Source organism: Artibeus jamaicensis, unplaced genomic scaffold (assembly GCF_021234435.1).
Source record: "Artibeus jamaicensis isolate MK-2021 breed Jamaican fruit bat unplaced genomic scaffold, CSHL_Jam_final contig_519, whole genome shotgun sequence".
NCBI classification, from domain to species: domain Eukaryota; kingdom Metazoa; phylum Chordata; class Mammalia; order Chiroptera; family Phyllostomidae; genus Artibeus; species Artibeus jamaicensis.
In genome coordinates this window covers 33,996,652-34,019,553 of record NW_026521871.1, presented here as the reverse complement: position 1 = coordinate 34,019,553, position 22,902 = coordinate 33,996,652, and the positions used below count along the sequence as shown (strand labels likewise).

The following is a 22,902-nucleotide window of genomic DNA, read 5'->3' as shown; positions in this document are numbered from 1 at the left end:
TATTTATTTTTAGAGAGAAGAAGAGAAGGAGGGAAACATCAGTGTGTGGTTGCTCCTCGAACACTCCGTACTGGGGACCTGGCCCACAACCCAGGCATTCGCCCAGATTGGGAACTGCACTGGTGAGCTTTTGCTTTGCAATCTGGTGCTCAATCCATTGGGCCAGACCAGCCAGGGCTGAAATCTGTATTTTTAATAAGCATTCCATTTAATTCCTATTCACATTAAAGTATGAGATCTACTGATTCAACTTCCTTATTTTATGGCTGAGGAAACTGAGACTAATAAAGACTAGGCATCTTTCCCAAGATCATTCAGCAATATGCATTTATTCCAGGTGTGTGAGAATTAAGAGTGAGAAGAACAAAGATCCCTTCCTTTGTGGATATCACCAACTGGCTTGTTAGTTACAGAATCAGAACTAAAATGCAGTTCCTCTATTTTCTTCCTGGTGACTTGATTTCACCAAGGGTTATGCTCCAATACTCTTTTCCCCTACTCTAATACATTTTTGGTCTAAAATGTACACTTGTATTAAAGGCACAGATTCTACATTTGGGCAGCATTCATAGCATATAAAAATAGGAGATGCTTTACCAATTTTAAGGTAAACGATACTGCTGTGTATGGTCTCTTACTTGCTAACATTTCCACCAAAGCAGCAGAGGACAGAAAGCAGAGAAGAAAACAAATACAGTATCCACCCTTCTGCTCCAAGTCTCAGGTAACCAGAAGGTCTTTGAAGGCTTGTTTTTGTTAAAAAGTCATCCAAGATGCTTCATTCAATTCCATTGTCTGTGTAACTGTTTTAATAGAAAACTAATTTCTTCCAAAATCTTTCAGTAAAAAATAAATATTCCAGAAATAGAGGCTATAATTATTCTCTGGCTTTGTGTACTCTTGGCACACCAGCAAGATACCCAGGAGGTACTTTTTTCTGCCCCATTTACATTCCAGTCAATTCATTTTCTATTCTTATTTAGATCCCAGGATTTCTTTTCCATTAGAATACTAATGACAACAATAATATTAACAACAACAAAAAAAACGTTGTTAGTCTTTACTGAGTATTGTCTGTATTGAAGCACTGTGCATCTGTTAACTCCAGGAGGTGGGTACAACTATTATGCCCATAATATGGATGAATAAATCGAGGCAGACAATCAGGAGAGTTGTTCAAGGTCAAGCAGGCAGTAACTAGTTGAATGAGGATTATAAATCAGGCAGTCTGACACCCAAGGTTTCTGAAATTCACTTAAAATAGTACAATTTGCCCATGCTGCTCTTTTGTATTCAAAATCCATGGGACATGTAAAATGGGTGAATTTTATTGTACATAAATTATACCTCAAGAAAGTTGAATAAAAAATTACAATTTGTAGAGCCAAGTTGTTAAGAATTTAAAGACTCGCTTTTTCATTAAACGAGTGGCTTTAAGAACATGGATGTGCCCATGGGAACATAGCCTACAAGAAACTAGTCAGCAGCATACCCTTTGAAAGAATACCCAGTGTTTTTATCACTTTAGGGGAGTTCTTTTTTTGAGAGTGTGGGATGTTCTTACAGATCATAGACTGTGGAGTGGCTGGCAAGTATGGTTTCAAAGCGAGAGAGGAACTGAGAATTGTTGAGTGAACTCATTTTTTTAAATTGAAAAAAATTAATCCTGTCAAGACAGTCTTAGGACAGTGACTATACAATAGTCTAATAGGCAGTAACGGAGTGTGGCCTTCACTAGAAACATCCATGAACTATACCAATGGGTCTAGTGCAGGGTGACAAAAAAGCCTGAGGGTTCGGCGGTTTAGGGTCTGGTACAAGGACTATCTGGTTAGCCAACATTCCTCATGGCAGGGTCAGTAAGCTTAGTCTTAGACAATAGGTATTCTGACGCAGTACGGATCTTTTTGTCCTGCACTGAATGATTTATGAATTTTTAAAAACCAGTATTGACCATAGATACAGAAATTTATATTAATCAATATAAGATCATTGTGTTCGTGAAAAATAAACAATGTAGCAAAGGAAGCATATGGCATAAGGGGCACTGGAAAATGTGCTCTCCCTTCTAAAATATGAGCTTTCTTCTCTTTCATTCATTAGCTCTGCAAATGTTTATCAGGCCCCGCTTAGATACTAAATGGAGGGTTGTGCACTATAAACCAGGCAGTGTTGCTTCTCCTAATCCCTCAGATGGTTACAGATTATCAACTATAGTAGCCTCCCACATTAATTTTTTCTGCCCACTTTACCACCAGAGTGTTTTCTAAAGAGATTTGATGGTGTTACTTCCATCCTTACCATCTTTAATGACTTTCTATCTATATGAGATAGGGACTTGAGACTCCTAATGTTCTGTCACATAGGAGACATTGACTGACACCCCTTAACCTCAGTTCGACCACTAGACATATCCCCTCATATGTGTACTTTAAAATATAAGTTTTCAACACTTAATTTTTTTTTATGTAAGCTGAATTCCTAGCTTCTTTTTAGAAACTGAAGAACTGGACTTTGGCATTGACTGTTCCATTTAAACAGAGAATATATTCTGCAGATTGCCACTGTTCTGACCACTGCTTATAATCTCGTCTTGGTTTGCTATGCTCCCTCATATCCATGCTTGGTCCAAGGTATGCATAACAGTTTGCAATCCCTGATGGACGGGTTCATGTCTAAACTCCAGAGCATGTCTGCATGGTCCTTCACAATTTGGAACTGTTTGGTTTCATTCTTCACAAAGACTCCATGTTCCAGACACTCTGAATTCTGTGTAGTTCCCTACACAACAAGCTTTGTCCTCCTTGGGGCCTTTACTCATGCTGGTCTCTCTGCTTGACATGTCTTCCCTCCATCTTCCTTTCCTGCCTAGAGGAGCCTTGCTTTTCCTCCAGACTTAATTCAATCCTCTAAAGAACTTTCCCCAAATCTTGCCAGAGGGTGATTGGCTTCTTCCGGTGTTCTCACAGCACTTTGTGCTTCTGTTAGAGTGCTGTGACTTTTCTACTTGTTCAATAGGAAAATGTGTTTCTTTAAGAGAACTCTTAATCATCCCCATATCCCAGGTTCTTAATAGAGTGCCTGGCATCTAGTAGATAGATATGAATATTTATTGAATGAACAAAAAGATGGATAAGTGAATGAATGAATGAATGATTCCAAGAGAATTTCTGTTACGATTTTAAGTTTTAAAATAAGAGAACTACTCAAAAGCAAATCTCAAATTTTGATAATGATCATGACATCTTCAGGTTACAGTTCTTAAAAGTTCCTGTTCATTGTACCCTTTCCAGAACAGCAAGTCTTGAGAAAATTAAATATATATAATATTAGTAAATACATAAAGGGTGACTTAAAGTTGATAGAGCACCATATCGTGGGGGGGTGATATGGGTGGGATCGTAGTGCTGGAGTCGAAGAGAGAATAGATGGGGAAAGAAGTCACAACATACCTCCATACAAGGCTGGTGGCCTCTCTGGCAATGTTTACCTGGAAGAATGGAACATCTGGGCCACAAAGCGGCAGGAAACGATCATTTCACTGCAGGCTACTGGGTGCAGAAGGGTCAGTATGAGTATGGGAGACCTCGGAGCTGTGTATCCTAACTCTGTGCTAGGCTACACTATCTGGCCTCCTTGTGATGGTTCCGTGGAGCCAGGCAACTAGTCCTGGTCAACAGTTGTGAGTCCAAATAACATGATTCACTTATGGCCATAACACTTAAATGCCAGCATGAGACACTTCAGATTGATCTTTCTTTTTGCCATAGCCCCATGAAACTTTCAAGATGGCAACTGTTCCGTCAGCCTGGGACCCTGAATAAGGAGACATGGAAGAGACCTGCTGATGCGCAATGGACTCATAGTATGACCAAGAAAACAACTTTTGCCATATGGGCCACTAAAACTTGGAATTGTTTTTACTCTGGCATAACACAGCCTATCTGGATTAGCAAAACAGGTTTTCTCTGTTTTGCTGCAAATGGAAGAAAAAGACTAAGGGTTGAAAGTTCTAGGAAGATCCATTCTGTGTAACTTTAAAAAATGTAATAAAGGTACAAATATGGAATAAACTGCTTAGGATTTTATTGGTTCATTCACCAATATACGTTGAATTCCACTGTGTGTTAAGTATTCTGTAGCTAAAATCCCTATCTTTATGGAGGTAGGTGGTGAGTTCCCCTTCACCCAAGATGTTTGTGTTGATGGCCCCGGAAGTTCTGATTAATTAACTTGAAAAATACCCTCCAACCCAGAGCTTCATGGATGTTTATTTCCTCTGGTCTAAAATAGAAAAAAAACATCTATTTTCTCAAGCATTCCTTTGATTCAAATCATTTGTTGATCTATTGAGTTGCCTTTTCATAATTGAATGTCAATTTTCCAGCAAATAAGTTCCTTGAAGACCAATACTGTTTTATCTCTCCTTTTCTCATACTATTTAATAGGCAATATTTTACTATTCTTCTACTCTCTACTATTCTTCGAGGAAAATAATCAGCTTTTGACAGTAGCTATTTTTACTTGATATGTTTCACATTTACTTGTTTTTCAACTATTTGTTAGATTTGGACTTCTTAAAAAAAATCGAGGAACACAAATGTACTACCCTAATACCTTCCAGATAAAATGCATTTCTATTTTCCTGAAAAAAAAAAAGTCTTAGCTCTGTTTTGAAATTGTCGCCAATTAAGCTACATTTCATTAACAGCTTAATTCAGTAGCTATTTGACATACTCCTACTATGTGCCAGGGGGTAAGATTTACACAAGTTTAGCAAGATATGTTACTTAATACACCTTACACATCATTACATAATTCCATAATAGAGCCTATGGTGGGGGAGGGGACAAATTCAAAAGGTTGGGGCAAAAATGTTCCTTCAGCTTAATGCAGGGGAGCATATCACACCTTAAATTCTGGGGGCTCAGTGGACAACTTGGGGGAGTAGAAGAGTATGTCAGATTGTGAAAAGGAGAAAAAAATCCCTTTTTTTTGTATTTCAGTTTCTGTTAAGGTTCATTTCAGGCTTTTAGAAGCGGAGAATCAGCTGCCTGCTCCAAGAAATTGCTAATAAGCAGTAATTAAAGACTGAGAATTTATTTATTCTTTCCATTCCAAACCTGATGTCACCCCCAGATGGAGATACTGGTACTGGTTAAGCAATCCAGCGTTTTGGTAAATTAAGGCAGGATTTGGTGTCTCCTGGGTCCTGGGAAGAAAGTGGTCCAGGAAAGAAAACTTTTGTTTTATTTTGTTTTGCACATTGCAATCATTTATACCTTCTTGCTTGGTTTTACAGAACCGGGAGTTGAGATGGGCACCTGCGTCTTAAAAAATGAGGGTTAGTTCTCTAAAAAAAAAAACTTTTTATATTCTTAGGTCTTTGGAATTGTCTCTCTAAAACGGCAACTGAAAAGGACGGATGCATTCCAGTGAATTCAGTGCCCATTGATAGAAAAAAACAGGCGGATCAGAAAGCAGAGCAAATACATGCACTAGTCTTTTCTTTATTTAGAAAACCCACACCAAAATACAGCACCGTTGACGTGTTTGTTACCAGCGCTTGAAAGTTGAGTCAACCACTGTGCAAAAAATAAAATAAGACCGCACGGATATCAGGATTTTCCCAGGGTGCTTTATTCATAGACATTTGACAGAGAGGACCTAACAGAGCATTTAGGAAAAACAATTCTCAGCCCACAGCCACTTTCCAGGAACTTCACTGCAAACTGTGCTCCCAGGCTGGCGGGATGGAGATCTTAGCAATCTCTCTCCTGCTTCCATAGTTTCCTTCTCTCTAAATACAATTATTTATGGGGACTTAATGAGAGAGCAAGCCTTGTGTGAAAAGAACTCAAGAAAGTGCAGCTTCTAAAAATACACCTAGGCGGCCCTGCAATTCTTATTGTTACAACTGACGTTTTGCAGTTCAAGCCATGAACCTAACAACTACACACACACACACACACACTCACTCACACACGAAGGGAAAAAGTGATGACTGTTTTTTCTTTCTGCAATCCCTTGAGTAAACAGTAGTAATTTTTTGTTCTCATACTCAAAGCAAATTTCCCAAAGACCACACAACGTAAAAACAAAGGACCTGTTAGCTTCCCTGGTGTTGGTGGGGATTCTGGCAAGAGGATGGGGGCAAAGTTGAATTTCAGTTTCGCCTCAGCTGGGGTCCTGAACTTCCAGTCACCCCTGATCTTGCAGAGGTTTCTGGAGTTTCAGCCCCCTGTGGGTGGGAACCGTTCCCTCGGCCCTAGTCACTGGCCCCCTTTGCTTCCAGCTTTTTGGAGAAATTGGACCTCAGCTTAGGCGTCTTTTTCCAGAGAGTAGCAAAGTAGTACAGTGGCCGACGAGAGGACAAACAGTAAACAAATGGACAGGGGCCCGGCGTGGGGGGCTGCCAGGGGTCCACTCCTCCTCCTTCCGCCACGTGCTCTTCAGTTCGGGTGCAACGCTCCTGTACAGGGTGCGGAGAGGGGCGAGGGTGGGGTGAAGGGAGATAGATGGACAGAACGGGCTACAGGGGAAGGAGGCCCTCTAGGAAAGATCGTCTCCACCGAGCATTGACGAAAGAAAAAAACTGGCCCGCATGCCCCTAGTGGGGAGCGATCCATCCCACGCAGGCTGGGTTTGGGAGGGGGAGCGGCGAGACCTCTCACCTGACTTCCTCCTCCGCTGGCACACACCGCAATCACCCCTTGCTCCCCCTCTCAAAAAAAAAAAAAAAAAAAGCCGAGCCAAACAACGAACAACAAGAGGAAGCCGCAGGCGGCAAAAGGAGGGGTGCGGGAGGTGGGGGCCCCGGAGAGGTGAGGGGGTAGGGTTGGCGGGCATCGAGAACTGCGCCGCACACCCCCAAGCGCACTCCAAGGCGCCCACACTTACCCCTCGCGGCGGAGGGTCCGGTCTTCGGCGCCAATCCCGGTACGCGCCCCTCGCCCGCCCCCGTCCCTCCAGCCCGCCGCCCCCCGACACCCCAGCCGGCGCGCTGGGAGGGAGCCTACGCGCGGCGCGCGGCGGCGGCGGCGGCTCGGGCTCGGCTCGGCTCGGGCTCCAGCGCGCCTAGTGGTGCCGGCGGCCGCCGAGGCTCCACCGCCAGGGGGAGAAGCCGGGGCGGGCGCAGGGGAGGCGGGCAGGGCCCTCGCCGCCCCGCCGGCCATCCCGCGCCGCAGAAGCTCCGAAGCGGGCGGCGACGCAGGGTCCGCGGAGCCCCGGGGCACAGCGCGCCCGGCCGGAGGAGCCGCAGCTGGATGCGCGCCGCGGGCGGCTGCGGGCTCCCGTGGGGGGCGCCCGGCCGCTCCGGTGCGCCTCCTGACTGCGGGCGCGGCGACCGCGGGGCCGAGAGCAGCTCCCGCCGGCCCCTTCCCCCTCCCGCCCCCGCCCCCTCCCCCCCCCGTTAACATCTCCTCCCTCCCCCCTTCCCTTCCTTCCCTCGGCCCCGCGCGCTCGCTAGCTCGCTCCTCGCCTCTCTCTCCCCTTTAAACGCCCACTTCGGATGGGGAAAGAAGACAACTTGAAGTCAAGTTGCAATTAACTTCCGCGGCAGCCGCAGCTCCGGCGGCGGCGGCACGAGAGGCACCAGCCGCCGCCTCGGAAGTCCGACGCCGCCGCGCCCGCCGTGGGAGCCGTTCCCGGGCTCCGGCCCGCAGCCGACAGCCACCGCCGCTCCCCGCGCCCATGCCTGAGTGAGTTCTGCTCCTTTGCTCTCCCCCCTCTCACTCTTGCTGTTTTATCTCCGTCTCTCTCCTTTTTTCGGAATCGATCCAAACTTCTCTCCAACACCCACTCCCGGCGCCCCGCGTTGGGGCTGCTCGGCTCCCCTCCCGTGGGTGCCCGTGGGCAGGGGTCTGCGGACCCCCTTGCCGCGCGAGCGCAGCGGGATCCGGAGGGGTGGGCCGGTGGAGTGAGGGAGAGCACGCGGGATGGGGGACTCGAAGATGCCATTCGTTCCCTCTCAGGGTGTGGACACACTAACACACCTGCCCGGCAGACCCTGACTGAACAAACTCCTTCAGGTCGTCAGCGTGACCCCTTTTGGAAGAGAAAAGGGGAGGCGAAGAGACCGGAGGGAGCGTGCAGGCAAAGGGAGAGCCTCTCTGTGCGTCCCGGAGCCGGGCTGGCAGGAAGGTGCCCCGCGGAGTCGCCGGGGGAGTGGAAACGTTCCCCCGCGGGACCGCGAGCGAGCTCAGCATCCTCGCCCGGTCCTTCTCCGCCCGCCTCCGCCCCCGCCCGTGCGGCAGGTTGGGAGCGGCTGCGGACGGGGACCTGAGAAGTTTTGGCAACTTCTCCAGCCCGGGAACCACTCGGGCGCCGGGAGTTTGAAAGCCGCGAAACACCGCGTTTCCAGCCCTTGCTGGCTGTAGTGAGACGGGTCCCGAAGGGGCTACCGGATTGAATTTGAGTTTGGAGATGGGGTGGAGGCCGGGAGAGGTGCTGCCCTCTTTGCAAGGACGGAGACGTCACGGGAGTGGCCTTGGGGGTCTCCTCCCTGCGGCCCCGACCCGAGCCGGGCGGCCTTCTCCGAGCGCTCCTTGCCGAGGCTCTCGGGCGGCGGAGCATCGGTTTGGGCAAGCGCCGGGGGAGGGACAGTGCAGGCAGGTGGCAGGTCCGAGCGGTGACACGCACGTACCAGGGAAATTCACTGAGCAGGACTCTCGAGATGATTGCCGAAGACCGAGAGGGACTTAGGGCTCTTGCTGGAGGTTTTGGCCCGGACCTCCACTGGGGCGTTGCAAATTTCACTTACAAGTGTCAACCACAGCATAGCCTCTCAAACTGTCCTAGTTGGCAACTTTGACCTCTGTGCCCCTCCTCGGTGAACTTTTTCAGCGGCATTCCGGACTTCCAGGCACATGTTTTAAGATTTGGACTCCGCGTGGTTGTAAAAGACACAGGGAAAACAGAACGGCGTCCAGTTTTCAGGGCAGAACCTTTCTGCCCAGACTGGGTTCCATGCTTGCATCCTTGGAGGCCATGCCACCTGACTTTACCAAGAGGACAGAGGAGGGGGTAAGAGTGAGTAAAACGCGGCTGCTCAGTGTCAGCGTTTGTCCACAGCAGTCCCTAAACTCTGCAGTGTCTGTGCTGCTGATGGAGTCCCTCATCCCGCCGAAACTTTATTGAAATTTACGCCCTAACTGAAGTGGATTTTTCTGAGGTGTCAAGAATGTAAGATTTATTCTATAGTCAAATGTGTTTGGGGAAAAAAAATCCGCAGGCTTTAAAACTGGAGAAAACCAAGGTTGAAGTGTTTTCTCAACAAACCTTTAATCTGCTATGTGGTACTAGTGCTATGATTTAGCAGCAGTTTTTTATTTCTATTGCATATTATTTTAGTAGAACAGTAGTACATTCATATACTGGCTGCCCCAGTCTGCTGGCAAACATTAGCATTCAAGCTTACATTTTTGACAAATGTGCAGACAGGAATAGCATGAATAGGCATCTTAAATATTAACAACCTAAGCATCTGTTGTGAAACAAATTTAATATATTTACTCTGTTTTTCTCACATTGTTAGAAGAGGTTATAATAAGTGCATAATTTCAACTTTAGTTTGCAGAAGTGACTGGCTGTATCTTTGACTACCTCTAGGAGTGTTTAACACAATCACCAGACATAAATACTTTAATTAACATGGTTAGGCACATTATTAAATATACCTTAAACAGCGTGCATACTATGTAACAGTAGTAGAGTATGTATAGTATTTGTGCACGTTTTAAATGACTGTGCATTTTATAAACACACCAAGCATCTTTACTCTTCATCTCCATTTGACACTTATTACTTAATATTTTTTTCTAATGGAAACAATATTTTAAGTGTAGAGTTGTTCAGTCATATGTAATACATAATGTGTAAACAGTAGCTATAAAATACAAGGCACTGGAAAATTTGAGTATGGCTACATGTAAGGTGACTGTACAAGAGAAATAAAAATTACTGCTCAATTTTGTATTCCTTTATGAATAATGAATACAAATAATGGATAAATTTCCCTCCTAAAGTACTAGTGCTTTGACATGTATGTGTGGGGGGGGTCAGAGGGAAGAAGGAGAAGGGGCAAAAAAGAGATAAAGAAAACCTAAAGAACTTCCCAAAGTCTGAATAGTTATTTCCAGAATCAATGCATTCCTCCTTTTCCCACAAGCTGAAATATGTAATAAATAATAGTTCTTTGTATGTAAAAGTATTCAAAAGGAATGCTTTTTGTTCAGCTGTTGTTTAAATTAATATATTCATGGTTGATACTCTACAAAAGTAGTTCTTTAGTCCCCCAGCATCTTAAAGAAAAACAACAGCAAAATGAATAATGGCGTATTTCTGCAAAGAAGTCTGTTGCCAGCTATATGAACCTGCGACTGAATAAGATATGATATGCTGAGTGATGGTTAAGAAGAACTACATGACATTAGCAAAGACTGAACTATCTGGAGGAGATTTTGAATTATTTTTCCATGTGACAGGTTGTGGATTGTAAATTAGGCCTAAAAGGTCAGGCAACAGGCACCTGCTCCTCATTATTGTAAAAATCTTGTGGTTACAAACACTATTAAGCTAAACACCACATGGATATACAGTAGGGACTCTATAAAGCACTCCAGTGGTTTTTCATCTGCGCTGTAAATTTCCAAAAGGCCCATACATAGATACGCCTTTTACACACACCCATCATTTCTTTCAAGATGTGTGATCCTGGTTGACTCTTACATTAGTAGGTGAGATTGATGAAGTATATAAAATAAATACATGTCACTCAATCAATTTTCAGACCATGCTAGAAATGTTGTAGTCAAATGCCACAATACTTTTAAACCTCTCTTTTTCCTTTATAATTCATTGCTTAATTATCAAAATGTGTTCATGTTTTAACTAGAGAGACCTCTCCAAATTGACTTGTATACTTTTTCAGTCCAGTTCCCATTTTAAATGATGCCATGAAATAATTTGCTCAGTACTTGTATATGATGAGAAAATTAGTTACTATATACTGTCATAGCTTTGTGGTATATAGAAAATGGGAAGAAAACCACATATTATATGAACACTATTAGAAAGGGTATTGCTATTTGATCTCCAAACTTGCCACTCTTTTCAGGAGAGCTCAGTAATGTTTCTGTTAGAATTAAGGAGTGTGATTGGATTTTTATGAATGGCTTACCTTTAGATATTTCAGAGGGCAGAACAAGCATACATGCTGAATGGACCTAAGTAGCAGGAGGTTGCAGAGAAGTGAAGGTGCCAGTTGCTTTTTATTAGCAAAGAAGGAAGATTTTGAGTTAATTCTGTACCTCAGATGATTTAATTCTATATTTAAATTTGTTCTCTTCCTTTTTTTGTTTTTTTGTACAGTTATTGCTTATTCTGTTAAGTATTCAGTTTTAGCATTTGTGATCAGATTACAGAACAGTCACTACTCTTGCTTTTCAAATTGATTTGCTTTTCAAACTCCCAAACTCTGGGATGATTTTAACAAATCGGTTTACGTTTTGACAGAACAGAGTTAAGTTAATTAATAGATCAGCCACGAAGAATCATCCACGGTAGGGTGTATTTTCTGGTAAAATGAAAGTTATGTTCTAGCGTGATGAGCACCAGGCTTCAGTAATCTGTTCCTTGTGTGGAATGAGCACTTCCTACTTCGAGCTAGCAGGCACCTACTGTTTATTTACGCTGCATTAAACTGACAACTCAGCAATCAAAGGAAAAATATTACTTACCTTCCTGAAGTAAATACCAGTTTATAGGTTAGTGCACGTATTTATATTCCTGTCACCACTAAATAACGGCTCTGTCTCCATTTTAATATCTACCTGTGCTATAACCCAGGGCTCAGTCTCTTCCTGGTTGGGGGGAATAGGGGTCGAGAGCAGTTTTTCTTACCTCTCCCAGTGGCAAAACCTTGAAGAAGAGTAATTTCATGTCCATCCTGTGGCAACCAGGTGGAAGAAATGTTACTTTACATACCTCCACTACAAGATCAACCCCCCCAAAGAATCTGCATGCCACTTAAAATAATAATCTTAGAACAACCTCAGGACAAATACGTTCAAACACATTCAAGTGTATGTATTCTGAATTAACTTTCTACAGAGTTCCAAAGAGGTTACTTAAACTCTTTGATTACTTAGACAATAACTTTGACAAGGTATCTTCCCTTCCAAGTCTTGGATGGAATGGTTCAGTTTTTTAATGGAGATCTAAGTATAAAATGGGGCTCATTGATTGTGTGATACTGTTGGCTTTCCTCTGAAAATATTCTTGCCTCCTTTCTTGTTAGTATATCAGCCTTAAGATAAGGGTGGTTTCATCTTTCTTACCATACTAAGTATATTTGTTGTTTTTTTTTAATTTAAATTAAAAGCCCTTTCTCTTCAAAATTCCTGGAAACATCCAGACACTGTTGAAGTTGAATTATGACACTTATGGTTAACTTGAGAAAATGCTTATTTTCACTGACATTCTAGAAGTAGCTCTTACGCTCATCTTCCACACACAGTTGTCAATCTCTAATCACATCTTCCATTGACAGCAGAGCAGAATGTGGTCTTAATCCAGCATATAAATCAAATTTGTTACACAAGCCTCTTCTGCTTCACTATGCCAAAGAAAGAATTTCTACTATGGTAATTTATATATCGTTCCTAAGTGCTATTCTCAATGGTAAGTCTATTTAAACTTGATGTCTTCATAGAGTGTGATCAACACATTAACACACATTATTGAGTACTTTTGAACTTACGCCAATGGTACCTTTTGCTGTTTATTTCTTTAAAGTCTTTTTTAAGATCAGATATTTCATTTCAGAGTAAATAGATACAGATTGTGTGTATATATATTCAGGGTGAGATTTAGTAGCGTAGCAGTTCTCCAGCATATTGGCCTATTTTTATTCTTTCAAGTTATTCTGTATCACTTCCACTGTTGTTGCCGTCTGAGGGTTGGTGTAATAGAAATTCTATCACCTCTTTCAATGGACTTGCAAGGATGTGTAACTCATTTTATGTGGCGATCTAGTTTAGTAATGAGGGGTGAAAAGTAGTTAACTGGTACCCCGGCATTTATGTCCCTAGATTCTCCTGAAACTTACTCAGTCCAGTTATTTGACATTTGGTAGTGAATTGTCTTGTAATCAAAAATTAAGAGTTGGTTCAGTTTCCAGTGGAGGAAGGGTCTTGCTGGATAAAACATTTAACTGTGCAATATTTTACATGCTCATCACTTACTTTATAACCTAACCCGCTTATTGTTGCGCAACTTTGAGCACCTCAGGGTGTAGGTCTCCCAAATGAAACTGAATGCTTGCAGAAGAAGCGGATGTCAGGCTGCACCTGGTTGTGCCTTTACAAGAATGTCTGCGGACCTGCACTGGCCTCCCTCCTCAGCACCCCTCCCCCCCAGGTGTGCAGGAAGTGGAGGGCGTTGTACAGGGTGAAGTGGGTGGACTCTACCCAGAGCTATGACCTGATTTGTGACGCACCCTCAGAACTGCAGTAATGGTCCAGCTGCTTCACGGGCAACTAGTAACCATCTCATTTGGGGATGCTTCTGCCTTGCTAGCATTGCCAGAGAGAACTTCGTCATTGTCACCTCATCCGAGACTACTTTTTGAGAGCTCTCCTGTAGGGCTAGATTCAGAGAGCAGCTTCTGATATTTGGAGGGTAAGTGCCAGAAATGTTCCTATCAATTCCATATGGAGAATCGGGGCTACGGCCACATGGAGAGACCGGCATTTAGTGTCCGGGGGGGAGGTCTCTGTGTTGGGATGTTGCTTTTTCTCAGCTGGAGATGATTTGAGACCATATCCCAACAAAAATTCTTCAGTGGGCATTCTTTTGGGGGGACAGAATATGGTAGGAAGCTCCCATGGGAAGGTATCAGACCATTTTTCCTTGGGATATTTAAAGAAAAGGGAATTCTTGAGATGCAGTTTTCCAGGAAGCCAGGCGTATAGTGAACTTGATTGCTAGAGGTTCTTTTCTAGTCTTACTCATTGGTTTCTGTAATGCCGTTAAGAGCACATAAATGAGAATTTAGCCTTTTAATGTTTATAATGTTAATAAGGACTTTAAGGCAAAAGAGATTTCGTGTTATAAATATTTTATTGTAATAATTATTATAAATAAAATAGAATGCAGTGTACACAGATATCTTTTGAAATGGAGGTAGTCTTGAATTTGAACATAGTATTACCCATAATTAGCTGTTTGATATTGAATGCAATTGAGTTTTCCTGTCCCAGTGAACCAGACAATCGAAGTCACTGGGGATTAACAACAACATGGCTATGTGATTTGGAATAAAGCTAACCTTTCTCCAAGTATTTAATCAGTGAGCAAGGTGCTAAACTAATCCAAATATTTCCCATGGTGTGTTTACCAATTGACATGATACCTGGATATCCAGTTTAACATTAGGCAGGTTTCTGCAGACGAGAGGAGGATGTAACAATATTTTAATAGGTATACTTTATAAAACAAATCTTAGAGGTGGGCTCTTTTGGGTGGTTTAAAAAAAAACCTGAAAGACAATTTAGAACATTATCTTAAAGGCAAAAAAAAAATGACAGCCTTACTTTGTATGCAGCCATTGTATTTTAATGATACTGTATGCTTATTAGTGTTATTAGAGCAGTAGACAGTTAATTACAGCCTTTTCTGAGACATGTTAACTGTATATTAACAGTCATGTAAAAAAAAGAATGATGTATATGCTTGCAGACAAGCTGCTGCTTGCTAGACTCTTAAAAATATTCTGTTAGAATGTACGGAATCACATTTTGGTCTAGAATCATCAAAATGCTTTCTACTAAAACAAGTTAATTTTAGAACTTTTCACTGGGATATAAAAATTTTTTTTACTGTATTTTTCCCTCCTCTGCAGTTAGCATTGGCTTGATTGCTTTTTGCCAGGAGCATGAGAAACCGTTGTCCCTCAGCAGTTTTAGCCTCCCCACGTTGCTTTTGGAGACACCCCCATTTTCTGGTTTTCTCTTGGCTTCGACCAGCTTCAGCCAGTAAAAAGCATATTGAGTTGATGGCACCTCTTAATACTTCTTTTTTGTGGAATCGTTTTAGTCGCTCTTCCTTTATCCAAGTTGTGGTCTCTTAAAATGCTCCCCAGACCTGATACTTCAGATGCATTTGAGAAATTCATCACAGTGGTAGTTCTAATAAGACTATTTCATTTTCCAAATTTCAAACCTGAGTTTTTGCTTTGGTGTTGGGCATGACAGAACAGTGGGTGAGTAAGGAGGGGAGTTTGAGGCTAGACCTAGTTTTACCTACACAAGTCTATCAAATTGGTTAACTCTTCGAATTCCCTTGGGTAACTTAGATATGTATACCTTGTAATTATGTAGTACAGCACTTAAAAATTCACTAGTATTCCCACTTTATGATTGTTTAGGTGCTGCTTATATATATATATATATATATTTCTATAAAATATTAAACTACAGGGAAGAAATTTTGTGTCTGTGATGTAATAAAAAAGTTCACTATTAGCACTCTGTGCCTTGCATAGTGAGCACTCATTAAAGATTTGCTAAGTTAATAAAACAGTGAATTTTGTTTGTGCAACAATAATAATTTAATGGCAATAAAAGACTTTTCTCTCTGATTTTCTGTTTTTACTGAGGTTATCTGAATACTTCATCTGCACGTGCCCCGGCTTTCTGGATAATTGAATGTTTTTCCTCTTTAACTATGTGCTCTGTCATTTTTTGATGGTAGCACTGGGGTCTGTTTTGTCCTCATTGTCTGACCTCGAGGGTTAGGTGAGATATCCCTGTTCATGTTCATGGTCCTTTGGGGTTTGGTTGTGGTGGCAAACCATAGTCAAGTCAATACGGAGCGCTCCCCCAGGTCCTTGCAGTTACTGGGCCACTGTGGAATGGTGTTTCTGATATTCTGGGACCAAAAATACTGTTTGCCAGTGGCCCAAAGCTGAATAAAGACGTCTGCCTATTCTTTCCTACAATAATGATTTTTTTCAGGGTCCCATTGGAAAAAAAATATACCAGCCATGATTACTGCCTAAAAAGATATTTTTCATTGTAACTATATATGTTGTATTTTTAAGTGTTTTAAGATTGAGAGCATTTATATTAGTGAAGATTTCATTCCATTCCTTGAAATCAATACTAGTGTTCCAATGGAGTTGTATTGGATGCATCTAAAACATTCTGAACATTTCTCAGCATCCTATGAGGGTGATCTAAAAAACACACAGATGCAGCTATCTGCAAGACAGCCCCATTGAGTTACAGAAAGGAAAGTGTTCTTCAGCTGTACACTGCTGTGTGACCTGTTACGTTAACCACACACATTCTGTCTCTTTAAGAACAGTCTCCTCTATTTGCCCTATTAATTGTTGATATGTTGCCATCCGCAAGACAAAAATTAGAGCTGTAATTAAATAATCATGTGATGCTCCTTAGTGCCAGTGAGAGCAAACTCATTTTTCCAGGCCCTGATGGTCACTGATTATTGTATTACTACTGGCTTGCTTTTTTTTTTCCATGATTCTCTATCTGTAGATTACCTAACTACTGTCCTTTTCAAAATTAAAGAAGGTAGAAAACATTCAGCCAGTTAATTGGCTGGATGTCCTCAGGGATGTAAGGTAGACATCCCCCCCTTTTTTTTTTGCTTTTGGTCACCTGGTAGGTTCTTTGGGGAGACTACATCAGTGGTGTGGTTGCCTGCCATTTAATTTACACTGGTGTTTTGGCTGGGATGGAGGCATATGGGGGATGCCAGGAGAATTACAAAAGGAGCTGGGTATTAAAATTCAGAAATGATTAAAATTGAAATAAAAGGATGCTGCTTCTTTGCCAGTACTCTGGCAGTCATAATGACACGTAGAGATTAGTTTCCACCTTCATCTTTGCCTTCTTTCTCATTTCCTCTTGTTTATTGTTGACACATTTTTCTCATGTCTGTCTCCCGTCTGTGTATCTTTGTGCACCATTATGCAGTCCTACCTCTCTCTCTTTCCTTAAGCTTGGAGAAGCCTACTTAACCTTATTATAACAATAACAGAATAGGTTATTAATATTTAATATGCACATGATTAAAATTTCTCTCCCCTTAAACATAGGTCAGCTGTATTATTATTAACCAGCATGTAATTTTTCATTTAAAATATTCTTAGTCTGCCCTTGCTCTTTCTGAAATGTGGCTACTTTAGTAGTGATTTAATACATAATGTTTAAAAAAAACTGTGGTCGGCTAGTGAGAAAAGAACTTACCAGTCATGGATAATCAATTATGCATGAATTCGAATGTAACAGATGGAATCTGGTGAGTTAAAGTTTCTCTTTGCCTTAGTGGTTTTTTTTCCTATTTGTTTGTTTGACACCTGTCTCATATATAGATAAACATCTCATGCAGCATGTGGGAAATTTCCTTATATCTTTATATTCTGTTTAAAGTGAACTTGATTCTTTTTTTCCAAAACAATCTTTAAATTAAATTCAAGGGCAAAGAATTTTTTATGTGGTCTTAAAGATGATCATATATTCTTTTCCATCCCTTTATAGATTCTGAACCTGATCCTGCTTGCCTTATGAAGGTTCATTCAGCTAGCTAGTTGAGAAGGCGCAAGCCCTAAATCCAGGTTCTCTGCTTTTTCCTCCACTACTTTTCCCTCTGTGTCATTTATCCACTTTTGTGGGAATTGATTAATAATCGAGGTGCGACACTAACTCTGGGTTTTGTAGAATTTCTAATGAAAATTGTGATAGACTAGTTTTAAATTGTGTAACATTCTCTTGCATGACATGCAAATAGTATCTGTGAACATGGATCATGTTATGCTATATACATATGACATCTACGTTTCTCGTACCTGGATGTTGGCTAAACAGTCGGGTTTCCCAGACCTGTGGAGAATGCCCCAAGGTATGGTTTATATTGGAACCTGCAGCATATGCCAGCCACGAAGACGCCTTTACACTTGCAGGGTGGTAGATTCTTAGTGACAAAACCCCCTTGTGCAAAGCAAAACTAAAAAGTTATTTTCGACAACCTCATTATCTTCATGGAGATACAAGTTTAATTTTAATTAAAGATAGTGTGAATATGTAGTGGGGTTTTTTTTCAGTTGTAGAAGTAATACACAATGATGGGTACTGTCCATCTTTAAAGCAGTGCAGTCTTAAAACAGTTACAAGCTGGTCTCCATCAAAATTTGTCATAAATGTGCTGATTGTTTTTCTCCAAGTATATTTATATATGTTTAAAAAATACACATGAAAATAGTCTTTACAGAACAAATAAACATAAATGATTAAAAATAGCCTCAAGGCTCACTTGTTCTATTTTTGAAGTTATGCGGTAGCATTATTTGTCAACTTTTTGCTTCATATCAGCTGGAAATTTGCATATATATTTATAGTTCATGTTATTTAATAAATTAAATCCCCTAATAAACACACTAATAAATAAGGAGACACCTGCAAAATAAGTAACTGGATATGTCTAGTTACAGCTATATTGTGGAACTATTTTTAGGATTTTATTTTTGCTTTAATACATGATATGTAATTTTACATATTAATATTCTTTAATCATGCACTGAAAAAATATATATGTATGAACTTCAATAATATATAACATACTTGAACTTTCAATACATTAAAAACTTCATCATTCATATAGAAGTCTTTAATATTAAATAGATGTGAAGTCAATAAGAAGAGATGATAGGAGACATAATACAGGACAATATATTATAGAAAAAGATTATATAAATCATTGCAGGGAGAAATAAATACTTTAATCCTAACTATTATATGTAAAAAGTGACTGAAAATTAAATTTTAAAGGTCTTTTGGGTTTTTTATAAGAAAAATTATATATATTTTTAAAAACAGAATCTAAAGTCTTTATACAGAGACATTTTATAAATTAACTGCATCTTTATAATTGTTACATGTCTGTGGCTGTACTGTTAAGTGTTCAACACTGTTAAGTACTGTTTAGTTGGAAGGGTCTGCTGTTTCATGAGTATAGTTAATTTTTACTCATTTGAAAAACATCCCAAAGAGAACTTTTGGACTTAACATATTCTGACATGTTTGTTTTTGTTTATGCTTCTTTGTCTTCTTTTGCAAAAATATAATATTATAGAATAATATCTGAAAACAATGATTTTTTTTTGGACCATAGGACCATCAAATTACCTACTTTGGGTGGGATCTTGGTCTCTAATTACCAATCCTTGTTAATTATCCTTGGGTCAGGTATTCATCATATGAATGAATTGTCTAGCGTAGACCGGACTGTGGCTGTTGGCGGGTAAGGACAAAGCAGGGGAAGGTTGCTGGGGAGGATGGGGCTGTTCAGTATGTGTAGCTCATTGTTTTTCTACTTGGCATGATAATTGCATGATTAGATATATCTGCCAGACTTAGGAATAGGTGAAAGATCAGTTTGCTGAGTTTTGGGGAGGATGTAAAGATAGATAACAGAAAGAATACCATCTTGACCATTCTTAAGTGTACAATTCAGTGGCTTTAATTATATTTACATGGTTGTGCAACTGTTAACACAATCGGCTCCCAAATCTTTTCCATCATCCCAAATAGAATGTGTGTTATTTCCAAATTAACTTCTCCCTTGCTTCAACAAATTTCCAGCATTATGATGGGATTCAGTCCCCATCCGGGTGTGATAATAGTCATTCCTGGTGGTGGCATTCCTTTTTGATGGACAACTCCTGTCCGGTGCCTCGTGGTGATGGGCATGGCAGTACAGTACCTGAAACTGCCTTTGGCTAATAGTCCCTCCACAGAGATCTGGACCAGGATTCAAGTCCAGTCCTCCCTCCAATTAAGCCAGGGAAGAATAGCAGTACCATTCACATCACCAAGATTTGGTTATGTTTTGGCTAGAAAGGTTGATTGGGAATGGTTGCTGTTTGACATCATTGGACTGCGATGACTTGTCATTGTTTTTTTTTTTTTTTGGCAGGGACAGTGTGAATACTTCAGTTCTGCTTATTTCCAGACTGGAAATAAGTTGCATAGATTTGTACCATTCAAGGAAAATCTCACTCAAGGTTGAAGTTTTCTGGGAGGAAAATCATGCTCAACTATGTTGACAAAAGACATAGAGGAAACTGGGATGTTCTGGCTCCAGGAAATAATAGACTGGTTTTAGAACTTTACTTCCCTGTGTAATTTTGTGGTTAGTCACTTATGTCTATGATGATAAATCATATACCTGTACAGGATTGCTGGCACCCTAGTAAATCTCCAGCAAGTGCCAAAATGCTAATTTATCATGGTTCTTCAAACAGTATACCTTGAATGGTCAAATCAACGATCTAATGGATTGTCACCCTCCTTTTTTTTGTTTGTTTGAACTTGGCTTGCTTGTACATACATTCCTTAAATTTTGGGTGAGTGCCGGTTCCTAGCACAGCCTTAACTTTTCCAAGTGACCTCAGGATTGGGTTAAAAACTTCCCGTGAAGATGTCCTAAAAGGTATATTTGATTTCTTGTCTTTACCATACTCCTTAACCCAGTAGATGCCAAACATTGCCATCATCTGGGAGCTCAAAACAAGGGGATGCCTGGCCATGGCAGTGGGGTGCAGCATGGATGTCTGGATTATTGAAGGAGCTCCTGGGCGATGTCAATATAAGCACATTTGGGGAGCCACTGAGCTAACTTCTGACCCTGGCAGCTGGCTTTACTAAGATTGCAAGAATCTTCCGAAGGTTTCTTGGAAACACTCACTCAAGAAAATAGTTCTTGGGTTCCTTTCACTGTGGTGGCAGGCACTGTGAGAGACACCAGAAATACACACATAAATACACCCTCAAGGTGCTGCAGTTTGGAGGGGCAGACATGTAAATAGGGGATGTCACACTGAAGGATGGCGGTAGGATAGCATATGGAGGATATCATGAACCGCTTCGAGGAGGCTTTTGAACTCCAAACTGCAGACTAAGGGTATGGCAGGAGGGGAGTCCCCAGGTGAGAAGGGAGAGGAAGGGCACTCCAGAAGCAATTCAGGGGAAGAATGCTGCAGACCAAAAATGCGGGTATTTGAGTGGTCGTTTCTACACTAGAAGACTTAACATCATGGGAATCCCTCCCTCCCCCTCCCCAATTTTTGGATCTAAATCTAGATAGAGATACCAAAATTTTGATGTAATTATTACCATTGTGTCTTGTTAAGGTTATGATTCATATAGACATCTATGAAAGGAAAGGTAGCTTTCAAAATTTTTTGCCTAATAAATTCTTGCTGAAATAAAACTGTAATATTTCTGGGTAAAAGGCCCAGATAGTCTGTCAGGTTCTAAAAGCCAACCCAAGTTCTTCTTTTCTCTTATCTGTCTTTCCCCAAAGCAGCATCTACATTGGCCTCTCCTTGCGCAGCTTTCCTAATGACCTTAGTCTATTAAAACCACACCACAAATTACCAGTGGGTATTTTTACATCCACCCCAATGTAATTAGGAAACAACTTTTGATCACTATCAGTCTAGCTATTATGGAAACTGCATTTATTAGGGGAAAAAACAAAAAGAAAAAACTCAAAGCCCCGTATTTAGAGTTGATTATCACTGCTCCTTTATCTCCCCTGAAACATATTCAAGCTTTTTGCTATTATTTTCTGCAGTATACCATTATTTGTTTGGTATCTGGATGCCCTCCCAGTTTGAGTAGATACCTACATTAAAGCTTCCAAAAGAGCCATTTCTAATGGCAACTATGCTTATTTAATGTGGGGGGTGGGAGTGAGGATGGGGAATGACTCTGAGGTTTTTAACATCACCTATGAGCTTTTTAAATGCTTACGGAAAGTAGCGTTTGGGGTAAATGCATATTATTCCAGATGTACCACAGAACCCTTTCAAATACAGACATGTCTAGAAAGTCGTCTTTGCATGCAACTTTATAGATCTTTGGGCTAATTCTAAAATGGAAAATGACTTCAATTTGTGCATTATTAGAATGTCTAAAAGCCATTCACCACCTTTAAGACTCCTGGCCAGGCCCTGGATTTACTTAGTCATCCTTTAGAAAGTTCACTCCATAAGTGCTATGCAATAGAACTTTCTGCAGCAGTGGAAGTATTCTGTAATCTACACTACCCAAAACCCACAGGGGGCTATTAAGCACTTGAAACGTGACCGAGAAACTCAGCTGTAAATTTTATTTAATTTCAATTCAAATTTAAATGATATAGCCACCCTCCTCCAATACCTCCTTTGCACTTCTACAATTCTCTAAAAGGAATTGTCATTGCAGTTAGCAGTGGGAGTTGGTTGCAAGTGACACTGAACTTTCTGTTCTCATTTATTTGAATAAATATTCATAATGTAAACATTGCAAGGACAGGATATGAATTCCTGATAATATGGCAGTGAGCAAGATGCATCATGTCTGTCCACATAGGGCTTTCAGTCTAGTGTGGGAGACACTTATTAAACCAACAATGATCCAGTTTGTTATTTGATTAAGACTGTGATGACTTACAAAAGAGAAATGCAGGAGGCTATGAGAGTGTAAAATGAGGGCTTTACTTGTAAGATGAGTCAAAAAGTTTAATCAGAGTTTCGTTTATTCACTAAAACAAGAAAAGCCTGAGACACCTTCCCCTTCCCCAAGTTCAAGGCTGGGTCAAGCTGGCTGCAGGGCCCATGGCTCTCAGAGTAGGGCAGCTAAGTGTGCCTTGCCATGACCTCCGAAGATGTGGGGGCTGTCTGGTTAAGCTGCATGCATGCACATACTGCAAACTTCTGAACTTGAGCAAGTAGATTCTGTCCTAAACTATGCAGTTGTGATGATGTCAGTCACAGATAAGATGTGAGAAGAAGGGTGCAAATGTTTACAGGATATTGCATTTCCTCTCTGCTAT

General features: G+C 41.2%; 2 protein-coding genes across 3 annotated transcripts in view; one reads left to right on the top strand and one right to left on the bottom strand.

Moving 5' to 3' along the window:
• Window positions 1-5,618: 5,618 nt before the first annotated feature.
• Window positions 5,619-7,336, bottom strand: LOC119048324 (homeobox protein cut-like 1). Its single transcript, XM_053669102.1, has 2 exons — window positions 6,901-7,336; window positions 5,619-6,472 (listed from the first exon to the last, which is right to left on the bottom strand). The coding sequence occupies exons 1-2, from the start codon at window positions 7,173-7,175 to the stop codon at window positions 6,316-6,318; spliced, it is 432 nt and encodes a 143-aa protein (XP_053525077.1). The 5' UTR covers window positions 7,176-7,336; the 3' UTR covers window positions 5,619-6,315.
• Window positions 7,337-7,415: 79 nt separating this feature from the next.
• The window catches only part of SATB1 (SATB homeobox 1), a 98,921-nt gene continuing 83,434 nt past the window's right edge, over window positions 7,416-22,902 (top strand). Inside the window, exon 1 of one of the 2 annotated variants that reach the window (XM_037143973.2) lies at window positions 7,416-7,700. The gene's annotated coding sequence lies outside the window, so the exon portion shown is untranslated. Of the gene's footprint in view, window positions 7,701-13,583; window positions 13,681-22,902 lie in introns of those variants that run through there. The other variant, XM_037143975.2, reaches the window with a different exon arrangement.